Below are 12746 nucleotides of genomic sequence, written 5' to 3'. Positions count from 1 at the left end.
ACATCAGTGGTGCAGGAGAACTCAGCTATATTACAGGCCACCTTTTTAGGACACATTTAAAAGATAAAGTAGATATTGTTCCTGTTTGCTTTTAGCTGATTGTGATGACAGAAATAAAGCCTTGATGAAGCCTGGATCACTGTCCTATATGACAAGGAGTTGCGCTATGACCCATTGCTCACATTAAAGCCATCATGTGTAATTTTTCAAAGTATTATTGCTAAGGCAGGTTGAAAGATTTGACTAAGCATTGGGGCCACATTAAGGAAAAAAGTCAGAAGATTCTTTTTCAATTTTGGATGTTTAAAATTAAGTCAAAATATCAAGAATAAAGTCAAAATTGTAAGAATAAAGTCAAATGTCAGTATTTTCAGTATTTATTGCCATGTATAAGAAAAATTACGAAAGAGTATTGGGGCCTTTACTTTGCATTTTGAGAATAAAGTCAAAATGTTGAGAATAAAGTCAAAATGTCAAGAATAAAGTTGAAATACTATTACAACTTCATTCTCGCCTTGGTATTTCAACTTAATTCTCTGTTTTACCTTGACTCTCAACTTTATCCTTAAAATGCAGAATTAAAGAAAATCTTCCTCCTCTAATTTTTTTTACTGGAAGTTCGACTTTATTCTCAACATTTTGGATTTATTCTTGAAAAGCTAGATTTCAACCTTCCTTTTCTCTTTTTCCTCATGTCTGGCCCTAATATTCTTCCATAGAAATAAAACATAAATTTGGAGTGAGAAAAATAAATAAATAAAAACACTACCCTGCTCTCCCTAAAACAATTCAGACTATCCTCCCTTCAGCAAAAAGCAAAAATAAATAAACCCTTGCCCTTTTCTGAACCCCCTCACGCTAATAATTTTCATACAGTCCCTTAACTAGGGGGAAATATATTGTATTTTGCATCTAGCATGCACCAGTGTGTTGGGCCATATATGCTGTCCAGGTGAGAAGTAGAGCTCTTCAGCCTCAGGATCTTCAGGAATTTTCTCTGTATGTCAACAGACAGCAGTTACCATTTTCAACCACTAGGGGCAGCCAAACCACTGCCAAACAGGCAGCAAAAAGGGCAGTTCTGCTGTTTGTGGTAAAATGAAGAGCTAAAAACATAGTGTGTAATTTTATACATTCATATCAAACGTGTGCGTAATATAACTCTAACAATAAATAGACAATCTAGCAGTGGAAGCACAAGAAGCACAGACAGTCTGTTTTCTGTGAAGGGGTAGGTGTTCATCAATGAAGGCTCAGTGTAAACACGTGTAAACATAATCCAAAGTGGATGCGTTTAGTGGAGTGGTTGTGGTGTACAGAGCCGGTCATCCTGCTCCGAATCCAGTGTGTGACTTTGTCTCACTTCTCCCTGAGGAGGTACAACACGGTGGCCTTCAGATAGTGTCCAAAGGCACAGACAGCAGACACCAGCCAGTGAGAGCGAAAGCTGGGATCGGTGTTCACCACGCATTTTGTTACGTCCACCTGTAGCAGCAGAGAGGACGCAGAGTCATACAAGAGTTCACCAGGTAAACTGACTGAGAACATACTACACTGATACCAGAGCTCTTTTTTCTTGATGTTTATTATTATAATTTTTATTATTATTGCTGCTGTGATTTTAGTTTGCCATTTTATGCTTCAAAATAGAAATGTTTCTTTTTGTTAGTTTGTAATGTGTCTGTTCCAAACATGGAGGTTAATGTTGGTAATTGTAAATTTTGTGCTGGTTTAGAAACTTAGAACCACGAATGAGCTGGCGAGAACATTTCTTCAGTCCCACTTAGCTTGTCAAGTAGCACTGGGGTCTGCATCTGTAGTGTTTAAAAACCTCAGACTTGATATTATTACTGGTAAATGGTTTTGGTTACATGTTGGGATATTCTCAACTTGATTCACTTCTATCAGAACTGGAGAGTATTTCTTCACTGAGAGCAGAGCACTGAAGGCTCTTCTCAATGGAAAAGATGCTTTAGCTCCTGTTTTAGCTTCCCTGAAAGTGCCTGCCCTTTTCCAAACAGTTTCTAAGGATGATTTCCCAGATGGTGCTGTGTGACAAAGGCCACACAAGGTCAGGTTAGCGGCATTCAGTAATTACACTTAACAGAATCGTAAAACGTCGAACTTTGGATTGGTATGCGGACAGGTTGTTGACATTAGCTCAGTGTCTGATGGGTGAATTCCGTCAGTATGGCCCCCTGTTACCAATACTGGATCGGACCATCTCTACACACATACAAAAAAGTCACATTTGAAGCAAATATGCAACAAAGAGACCTTATAAACCCTACATGTGCTCTTGATTTGTCAATCTGCAGCCACAACTTGCCCACAAATATGTTATTTAAAAGCCAAAGCCAACACTGTGATCTCAGCTATGCTTACTTCAGAAATACTTCAGAAATCAACTTATTTAACAATAAAATTCAATAGAGAGCGTCAGTCCTGACATTAAATCTCCCTCTCAGACCCTCCTTTATATCACTGGATGTTATTTCAGTTTCCTACACGCTGTCATCATGTCCCAGTGTAGAAATATTGCAGTTTGAGTTTAGTCTGCGACTCACTTGTGCAGATGAGGTCGGTTATACAAAGCATTGCTCTTCACTTTGTCACACTCCACTTATCTTCAAAACAGAGCTGACTTGGGTGCTGTTTCTCAGAGCACCCGGGCATTCATTTGTTCATTTGTTGTGCTCTTTCCAGCAGAGCAGAACACAGACAGAGGCACGCTGCCAGGCCTTGTTCCGTCTTTCATTTTATTGTTTCTGCAGGATTTTATCAGACAGACTTTTCCCATTAACAGGATTCCACAGAGGACATGTTTACTACTCTGTCTGAAGCACTGCCTCTTCTCTATGTGTAGCTGTTAGCTTTTGCAAACCAAAACAAATCTTTAAAAAGTTAAATTTGATTCATTTCTCTCATACTATTCTTATTAGTCAAAATTTCAAGCAAAGTTTTGGACTCAGATGTTTGAATGTCTTATAAAATAAATGTTTGGATTTGGGACTCAGACAAAAAGAGCAAATTTTGTTGAAGTCATCTTGAGCTCTTTTTTGTATTTTTCACTGTTTTAAGAACTGACATACTTTGACACACCCAGCATGGCGCAAACAGGAGAAAACACACAACCTTACCTAGAAAAGAGGCCTCAGAGTTCTATGAACAGCAACACTCACACAAACAAGTTATCAAATATAAAAACAAGAAGTTTCTCTTACCCAGCCGCCTCTCCTTTTCAACCAGGAGGTCAGGCTCTTGCGGACAAACTCCCCCATGCAGTCGACAATGGTATGGACCATAGCTGGATGACCGTGGCGAACACAATCCACTGCCAAGGCTCCTGCCACAGCGTACAAAGACACCACCTTTCCCCACGTCACACCTGATAGGAGACAAGTCGTACCATCATTAGAACATATCTAACCACTCAAAGCTTTATACACAGTCGTTTACTGTCTGTGCAGCCTTCTGATGTGTGGAGCCTGCTCTTTTCGAAGAGCTGGGCGAGTTTTTAGGGCAGCAAACGTCTGTCAGCAGCTCTCTTCAAAGATGGATGGACAAAATAAAAACCCCAGCAGCAGCCAGGCAGTATGCCTTCATGTCTGTCTGTCCCACAGAGACGAAAACCCAAACACAAGGCTTGGAGCAGCAGGCAGGCGGTGCGCTTCGGTAGATTAGTGAGCAGATCATTCTTCCAACTCAGTTCACATGTTGAGTAACGCTTTCTGCCGCCACGCCATTTGCAGTCAAAGCTTCAGACTATTTTTGCAGTGTTTACATGTCCAGCACATACAAGCTGAGCCTCAACTCCATCCATCTTCTGGAACTGTCCTCTGATTCATTCCTAGAGTCTCCTAAATGTAGGTCACGGTTCTCTTTAACTAAGATATCTGGTATTCGCAGGACAATGCTGTCTAATTTACACTCTTAGAAATAAGGTTCTACCCAAAACCATTTGCTTCTAATGAACTCTATTTTGAAGAAAAGGTTTATTGAGGGATCTTTGTAAGACTAATGGTTCCATTAAGAACCATTTTCATCCAAAGAACCCTTTTTGGAAGAAAGTTCTTCAAAGATTGTTGAAATCCTTGAATACTCTTTCGTCAAGGGTTCTTTATAGCATAATATAGAAAGGTTTGCAGTAGAACTCCCCTGGATGGGTTCTAAAAAAAACACTTGGAATATAAAAAGGTTCTTGGTGGAACCCCTTTAGTATGTTTTAGATCAAACCCTTGGATATATAAAAATGTTCTCTGTGGAACCCCCTCAGTATGTTCTAGATCCTAGATTCTCAAACTGTGCTACTTGTACCATTGGTGGTACACAAGCTCTTTCTACAACAAATTTTGATACAAATACATGAAATATTAGATCACTGTAATGCAATTTAAAACAACTGTTTTTCCTGTATTTTTGTTCCAACATCAGCCTAATTAGCAGTAGTTAGGAGCTGAACTGGGATGGTGAGATAGTGAGTGGAGCTATAATGAAGTTAATGAAAATGAATGGTTCAAAAACACAGCAATCGTGGCTCCAAACAGGAACTAGTATGATCACAGGCAGAATATTTTGAGCAAACCAAGTGTAAGTGCTCGTGGCTACTTAATAAGCGCTGGTGAAGTTTCCTGCAAGCAGAAAATGGTGCGGTTCTTGAAGAGCTTAATATTTTTTATTTGAAGTGGCACACGGTGTGAAAACTTTCAGAAATACTACTCAAGATAAAACTCTTGGAATATAAAAAGGTTCTCTGAATAACCCGCTGGCTGGGCTCTAGATGAAACCCTTGGAATATAAAAGAGTTTTCTGTAGAACCTCTCATAGGTGGTTCTGGGTGGAACATTTCACAGATGGCTTCAGGTAAAACCAGTTATGTTGGGTTCTAGGTAGAGCTCTCTGGGGGAGTTCCAAGTGGAACCTTTATAAAAGAGGACCGAACGGGTTCTCCTATGGAGACAATCTGAAGAATCCTTAATGGTTCTGGTCAGCACCTTTATTTGTAAGAGTGTATGGTGAGTTTAGAGATTAAGGTAAAGTAACTTTTTGCTAGATTGCATAACATAAAAGATTTGAGAAACCTGGCAGCTCCATCCTGTTTCATTCTACTAAGACTGTGTGAAGACCAGAGCAACAGAATAAAGACTGTCAGTTTGAACAGTCAACAAGTTGTGATAGTAATTCATTTTTAAGTATCCTGAATCAGACAATAAAATGCAAATAATGTGTGTTCAATAAAACCTTCACTCAAGCTGCACTATAAGGGATGTAAAATGACCATATCATGCAAATCAGCCCAAGCTGAGACAACCATGATGACATCATAGGGGGTATTTTCTCTTACTTGACGAGGCTTGTTTAAAGACAGACTGGGTTGTACTTTTCAGAACTAGTAAACTGACTTTTATGTGTAAAATCAGTGCAGCGCAGTGCACATTTATTGTGCAACCCTGTGTTGTAAAATGACAATAAATGAACCTTGATACCTTCAGTGTGGCCTTACATGGGGTTCCACCCAAGCAGCCAGATTGGCTGTTACTGTATACAGACTGACATGATAGAAAAAACATGCTTTTCTTAACATAAGGGCAAAAAGGAACCACGTATCCCATAAGGATGCCCTTTCAGGTTAAAAGTGGGGGTGCACAATATTGGATTTTTTCTGATATCCTGATGTTTTCTAACTGATTTTGGCCAATGAAAATGTTGATACTCATATATGCACACATTCTCTTACCACCTAATTGCAAAGAACATCAAGTCTCTCCTGTAATTAAGATATTATTATGCATGCTCTTATATAGGTATAATGTACAGTGAGTGGGTCATTGTTGCAAAATAAACCCCAACAGGATGATGCAGGAAGGGAAGGAATTTATTTCACAATAATCACCTATTCACTATACATTGTCCTTCTTATTACATGGTTACTTACTGACAAAAAAAAAATGGACACAAAATATTAATGTCACTGATTTTGATTTCATTCTTCCTCCATCGTCTATGATCAGATCTGTGTCCACAGCAACAGTCTGTTCTTCATAGCAACTGTCTGTTACACAAAGCCATGGTCTCGTGAACAGAAACAACAGACCTTAGAATGCTGTAACTGACCAGTCAGAATTGAGTATTTCACAAAGCCATGTAGTAATCAATTTGAAATCTTTTAAATACCGATGATGTGCCAATATTATTGTCTGTCCCTCATTAAAAGTGAGGGTCTTGCACAACGGCACCCTTATGTTGGAAAACTTATTCTTTGTTGCCCTCAGGTCCCATCATTGCTTGAAAAAGGAGCAATATGTTGTAGGTTTCCCAAAATGTCATATTATCTCACGTTGTCACTGCGTGGTGTAACATGTAGGATGTGAGCACATGTTTTAGTTGAAGACAGCAAGATGTTTGTGACGGAGCTCATACACATCAGACAAGTCTGTGGTCATAATCTTCCGCTGCCCATGACTTCCTCCTCACCCAGCGACACGTCTAGACTGTCAGTTTTTACTGTATGTTGAAATTTACCCTGTAATCATTGAGGGCTTCATTTTGCAAACTGAAACTAAAACCTCACTGCAACTTGTTTTACCCTACATAAATTCCTAATTAAACACCACACTTTTACTTTTAACCACAAGAGGATGTTTGGGTTAAAGTAGCTGTTCTTTCACTTTAAAATGCCTGAAGTGGTCAGAGATTTTTGTTAGTAACATGCACATGCACATGCTGACGACCAGACCAACCTGATTTGGGCTCGCAACCATTTGCTTTGTTACATTCCCTGAGGAATAAGCCAGCTGAGGTTCATGACTGATCTCCCTGGGTGGGGTCCAAACTGTCTGTAACAATCACTTGCTCTACCAACAACTTCACCTAATATGGACTGAATGTTTTCCCTACTGTTCCTTTCCTGTAAGAAGATAATGACAGCAAAAAATGTTTCTGACTAACTGAAGGGTCCTGCGGTCACCCTGGATAAGAGGTGTTTATATGAAAAGTAGGCTGGAATTGGATAGGAGAAACTCTGAATTGTTCCAGTAATTCAAGTTCTCCAAACAGTCAATATCTTTATTATATTTGCCTGAAGCTCTTAAGTTCCTCCTTCCCAATGACAACAAAATGAAGAACTTCCCTAAAAGGACAAACGCTCTGTTAGCTTCCTTTATTTTCAAGTCCAAGTAGTGTCACTCAGAAATAAACCTGATAACAAAGCACTAAAGTTAGTTCCCTTGATCCACGACTGCATGCGTGGCCTGGTTTACAGTACAACCACATGCCGATCAGGCTTGGGGAATAACAGGATTACATAATCAGGATACAAAAAAGGTAATTGAATTCCATTACAATTACAGGGAAAAAATGTAATCAGATTACAATTACATTTTGTGAAAATGGGGATTATTAAACAGGATTATCTTTCTTTCAGTTAATCCATTAACATGGCCTCTAGAGTATTGGGATACTTAGATTAGTTTATTGATTACATTTTTTAACAGGTAATCAGTACTTGTATCAGAATACATTTTCAAAATAAACCCTCCCAATCCTGATGTTGATGTGGACCTACCTGTAGAGAAAATGTCTGCAGCCACAGCCAGGAAAGCATCAGACACAATGCTCTCTGACGCCACTGTGATGTTGAGCTGTCGCGCTACATTGCGGTAAACGTTGGGTCGAAGGTATTCCAGCTCATCACCTGGCAAAAAACATAAGAGAATAAAATCATTAAAAAAAAGCGTTTGCAGCATCTTTGGCTTTGCATTTAGGCTATACACACAGCTAAAGTAATATGTAATATATACATTTTTCACATTAAAATGTCTACAAATGAGACCTATGTTACATATTTTGTTGTACACTGTATTATCTCAAATGTTTCTGACAATGTTGTAAACTAAGAACAAAGAACGAACGAAGAATCCATAATTTTATTCAAGGTAACAGGGTGTTTCATTTTTTAGTGCGTCAACTAGCTAGCCTCTATTGTTCACTGTGTTCACATTGCTTGGCTGTGATGGAGCATGACTGTTTATTTTAATTGGTAATGGTGGTTGTTAAACACTGAAAACAATTCCCATGACTCCATGCTACTTCATGACATCATCAAACTCAAAACAAAAGAATAGCTGACTTCTTTAGTAATAGAAAGAACCCTTGCTCAGTTCAATACCCTCAGTGGTTTTGCTAGTACAGCCTTACTTGTTCTGATATGACTAGTTGATTACAGTAGCTAGTACTAGCTAATGTTAGAAAACTTAAGTTGAACCTTGCCATAAGCCAAAACTGAGTCAGTTAGCTGACTTTATATTTTTTCTCCACTTGTGCTACTATAACAAGAGTTTTGCATCTTACCTATCCTGTTTTGTCACTTGTAGCCACAGTGGTCACTATTTAGCAAAAAGCTACATAGTCTCTTGACTTTAAAAGAACAGTCTGATTAATAAAACTAAAACTTTTTATTTTTTCATGCCCCTGATCTGATTCAAATAAAGACAGGAGGCCTACAGTGATAACATTTTTACAAATTGTATCACTCTGAGTGGCTGTGAAAGTATTATCCTAATTAAAGAATATCAAATGGATAAAATCTACTTTTTTAACTTAAAGGACTAGGTCAACATTTTAAGAAATGCACTCATTCACTTTTATGCTGAAAGTTAGATGAGAAATTTGATACTTCTCTCATGTCTTGTCTAAATACTTGTCTGGATCTTAGCTTTGGTTCGTGCAACTTAAAGACTGGAGGCAGGGGGAAACACCTAGCTTTGCTCTATCCAAAGGTAACTTCCCAGAGTCTCTGCTGGTAGTCTGGCAACTGGTACCAGACAAGAAATAGCCAGGCACATTACTGTTATTTTTGTATGGATTAAATAAAGAAGTAACATGTTGATTAGTGAGTTTAGAGGTGCTAGTAGGCAGATTTTGTTGGACAGAGGCAGGCTAGCTGTTTCAAGTTTTTGTGCTAAGCTAATCAGCTGCTGGCTCCAGATATAAATTTATCAGAGAAACGTGACAGTAATATCCATCTTTTCATCTAGCTCTCAGCAGTAAAGTAAATGTATTTTCCAAAACTGAAAAAAAAACCAAAAAACAAAAAAAAAAACATATTCCTTTAAAGTCTGATTTTACCTGAATTTTAATGTATGAGCAGTAGATGTGTTGCTGTAACCTGGAATAACTTCTTATCCAGTAGACTTCAAAGGAAACAAAGTCCAAAAGTCATTCATGTCTTGATATTTCTTCTCACTGGTTTGCCAACTCTGTTTTAATTGTTTTTTTAATCATCTGAAAGATTCTTTCCTGGAAAGTGTTCCCAAACACTGTCTTTGTCAGATCTGAATTTCCAGTGAATTGAATAACTACCTACACTGGAGGTGGGGTGATAACCACAAATGGTTAAGTGAAACCTCAGACTGGAGGAGCCATCTGTTGTCTATCAGTTGTCATACTGGGCAATCATCCAGGGAGGAAAATATGACTTAAATGAAACTGCGTCCCTCATTTTTTGTAGGGATTCCCAGGAATCACCTGCAGGTCCGCTAATGAAAACGAAAGGTAATCTAACATCAAATGTCTGATTTATGAGATGTTATGTTGAACAGGATCACAGCCAGGATTATCAAATCTGTTTATAAATCCTGAGCCCAAACCAAAATTCTATAAAATTATCTGTTATAATTTGGATTTTTCCCATGTTTAGTGGATTTTTGCATCATTTTTAAAAAAATTATTTTAAGAACTGTTGAGTATAAGTATCTCTAAATGAAGATCTGAAAGTAGTTTTTTATAGTTTGTTCTCTTTTCAGACAGATATGTGCTATTGCTTCATTGTTAAAGGGACAGTCCACCCCAAAATCAAATACACATATTTTTTCTTTTACCAGCATTGCTATTTATTGATCTAGTTTTGGTGTGTGTTGGCAAGTTTTGGAGATATCTGGAACTACTTTCTTTCTATTGAATAACATCCATCAACCACATGACCGTGTGAGCTGGCTTAGTGGTGCAAATGTTACAGCTCATATGAGGACGCCATTAATGTTTTTATTTCCTCTGAATGGTGATGCCGTTCATGGGTGAAGTTCTATAGACAGAAAATTGTTCCAACATGCAAGGTCTCATAACAAGGTCTGTGGATTATCTTGATAAAGTCATGATTGAGTTTTTCTAACATCATTGTTGGTGCATTGAGCACCACAACCCGAGTGCTATGTAGTTCAGTAACATTCTGGAGCAGGCAGTCATCTCCACAGCTGGTATCTCCAAAACAATCTGGATGGCTAAATGGCACTACAGGTCAGAGGAAATATGTATTTTTGATTTTAAGGTGAACCATCCTTTTACAATGCTCTTTTTTCTTTTTTCTTTTCTTTTCTTTTCTTTTTTGTCTTCTTGGGTGTCTTCATGTTTCTTGACTAAAAGGAGTCAAATTTAAGCACACTGAGTCTAGAAATATTAGTCTCTGTGTTTTTAAAAACCCATGTTGCGTAAATTTAAATGATCAAATATAAATTGCTTAATTCCTCCAATCAAAAACAAGCTAGAGTGATGACACCAACTCTTGTACATGCTCAGTAGGATTCTTTCTCTACCTGTGGAACGGGATTGGGATAATTTCACCTCAGCAAAAGTTTTCAACAATAAACTGTTTTTGAGGTATGAAATTTACTTTTTGGATGTTCAGGATTTTTCTTCTGCTGTTTAAAATTAGATGACTGTGAATTTGAACTTTCATCTCTAGGTTACTGGTTAAAAATGAACATGAACAAAAAATTACGCTCATTGAGGTGTTGCTAGCTAGCATACAAGATTTTGTCATGGCTGCAAGACGGCCCAATGTAAGCACATTGTTTGTCTGTGCTGACATGTAAAATGTGTAAAATGATTTTGAACTCAATTCAAATAACTACAATCTAGTTTCAACTACAACAGCTGTCTAGTTATCTGCAAAAATAGAAATAGACTTTCGCTTTAAATGCATATGACGCCTGACATAATAGAGTCTGAACCATATACAAAAAAGTGACATTATTAGATATTACAGCAGTGTCTTGTCCTTGTTGCTGAAAATATATCAACTGTATTATTAATTAGTGCACATAATATATGTTCTTATATCAAAATATGTTTGGTGTATTTCAAGCAGTCTGTGAGTTATGAAGGAAAATCTTTAAAAAAAAAAGAAGAAGAAGTGACAATTGCCCCAGGTCTCCCCTATTGTAGGAAAACTATATGGGTTTTCATGCTGTGATCTCAGATGTTATATGATCTTATATGTTATGGTGACATGATGTTCTGCATGCATAAACATAAAGTTCCTACAGTGCTTGATAGACCATGTCCAGAACTTACCCAGCCACAGCAGGACCGACGAGATCTCCCCCAGAGTCCCACCTGATGCAGCCAGTCCGTGTTCAGGTTTCGACCAGCCTATCCCGGCTCGGTTCAGCCTGGAGTGAATATAGTCCCTGCACAGCGCTTTGGCCTGGGACACCAGCTCCTTGTCGGTGGGAGAGCGGTCAAACACTTCGGCCGCAAACACAGAGGAGCGGCGCAACATCTCCATGCCCCTGTCCGGTCATCCGCCGCGGACTGCGCTGCTCGCCTCCCCGCCTCCGCCGCCTCGCACAGCGGCCACTTCTCCCCTAGCACACGTACCCCCCCTTTTCCGTCCCTTTTCTGGTCCTGTGGAGGGTACGACCTCTGGAGATTATCCTGCATAACAAACACGGATTAGTTCGTGGACATCTTTTGATAGCCTGGATAAAGCTGTCCGACGCAAACGCAGCACTGAGACTGCAAGATCTAACACCCAAGAGGAGAGAGAGAAAAGTTTGACAACGGACCAGAAAAGTTATATGAATCCATAAAGTTACAGTAAACGCGCCCATACACGCTAATAATAAAGGTAAGGACATTGAAATCACACTTACCGACAATGAACAGGCAAATATGCAGCAGATTCAGTGGTGTCCTAAGCGGGCCGCATCCTGGCTTGTCTCTGAGCAGAAAAGTGCTTTTGATATCTGACGTTTATGAACTGAAGATTTGCTGCCACATAAAAAAAATGTGCCCCAAATTTATAGTCTGACAGGCTTTCCTTCTAAGGGCACTTATTGTGAAGTCCAAAGGCGGAGAGGCAGAGCGACATAAGCCCCGCCCCTCCGCCCCCATCCCAACTCAGATTAATACACACACACAGACACACACAGTATCACTACTGCTATCGTGACTGGGGTCATTTAAAGGGATAGTTCACCCCAAAATGGAAATTCAGTCATTATTTACTTACCCGCATGTGGATTGAAGGTCAGGATTAGTTTTTTAATCCACAAAGCACTGCTGGAGTTTCACAGGAAAACAGTGTTGCAGGATCTTGTAACTTTAAAGAAAAAAAAAAAAGCCTCCATACTGCTCGTCTGGTGTAATCCAAGTCTCCTAAAGCCCCAACATGCCAAGTTGACTTGAGAGATACCATTTACACCTTGTTTTTAGCCTGAATTTTCACTGTAGATCCTTAGCTTGGAGCCACGTTCACATGTGTGTGCATGTGTGTGTGGTGTTACGGTGTGCTCATGCAAGTGAACAGCGTGTCAGGGCTTTAGCAGACTTGGGTTATGCCAGACGTGCAGTACACTACTGGTCAAAAGTTTTAGAACACCCCAATTTTTCCAGTTTTTATTGAAATTCAAGCTGTTCAAGTCCAATGAATAGCTTGAAATGGTACAAAGGTAAGTGGTGAACTGCTA

At 39.0% G+C, this 12746-nt stretch overlaps 1 protein-coding gene across 2 annotated transcripts; it reads right to left on the bottom strand.

Moving 5' to 3' along the window:
* Positions 1-683: 683 nt before the first annotated feature.
* Positions 684-12220, bottom strand: boka (BCL2 family apoptosis regulator BOK a). 2 transcript variants are annotated; one of them, XM_084722526.1, is made up of 5 exons: positions 11931-12220; positions 11350-11802; positions 7565-7693; positions 3225-3388; positions 684-1485 (listed from the first exon to the last, which is right to left on the bottom strand). In XM_084722526.1, exons 2-5 carry the CDS (start codon positions 11561-11563, stop codon positions 1360-1362), a joined length of 633 nt encoding a protein of 210 aa, XP_084578652.1. In that variant the 5' UTR covers positions 11564-11802; positions 11931-12220; the 3' UTR covers positions 684-1359. The 2 variants fall into 2 exon arrangements, with proteins under 2 accessions (XP_084578652.1, XP_084578651.1); XM_084722525.1 differs by having other exon boundaries at positions 11350-11712.
* Between the last annotated feature and the right edge of the window lie 526 nt (positions 12221-12746).

Source organism: Lutjanus erythropterus, chromosome 7 (genome assembly GCF_056507025.1).
Source record: "Lutjanus erythropterus isolate fLutEry1 chromosome 7, fLutEry1.hap2, whole genome shotgun sequence".
Lineage (NCBI taxonomy): Eukaryota > Metazoa > Chordata > Actinopteri > Lutjaniformes > Lutjanidae > Lutjanus > Lutjanus erythropterus.
The sequence above is the reverse complement of the archived record's forward strand: the minus strand, read 5'-3'. Positions and strand labels throughout refer to the sequence as shown.

Coding starts and splice junctions, on each gene's coding strand:
- boka (XM_084722526.1), bottom strand. CDS start 11,563: ATGGAGATGTTGCGCCGCTCCTCTGTGTTTGCGGCCGAAGTGTTTGAC. Junction 7,694..11,349: donor GTCGGTCCTGCTGTGGCTGG/GTAAGTTCTGGA, acceptor GTTTTTTGCCAG/GTGATGAGCTGGAATACCTT. Junction 3,389..7,564: donor TGCAGACATTTTCTCTACAG/GTAGGTCCACAT, acceptor GTCTCCTATCAG/GTGTGACGTGGGGAAAGGTG.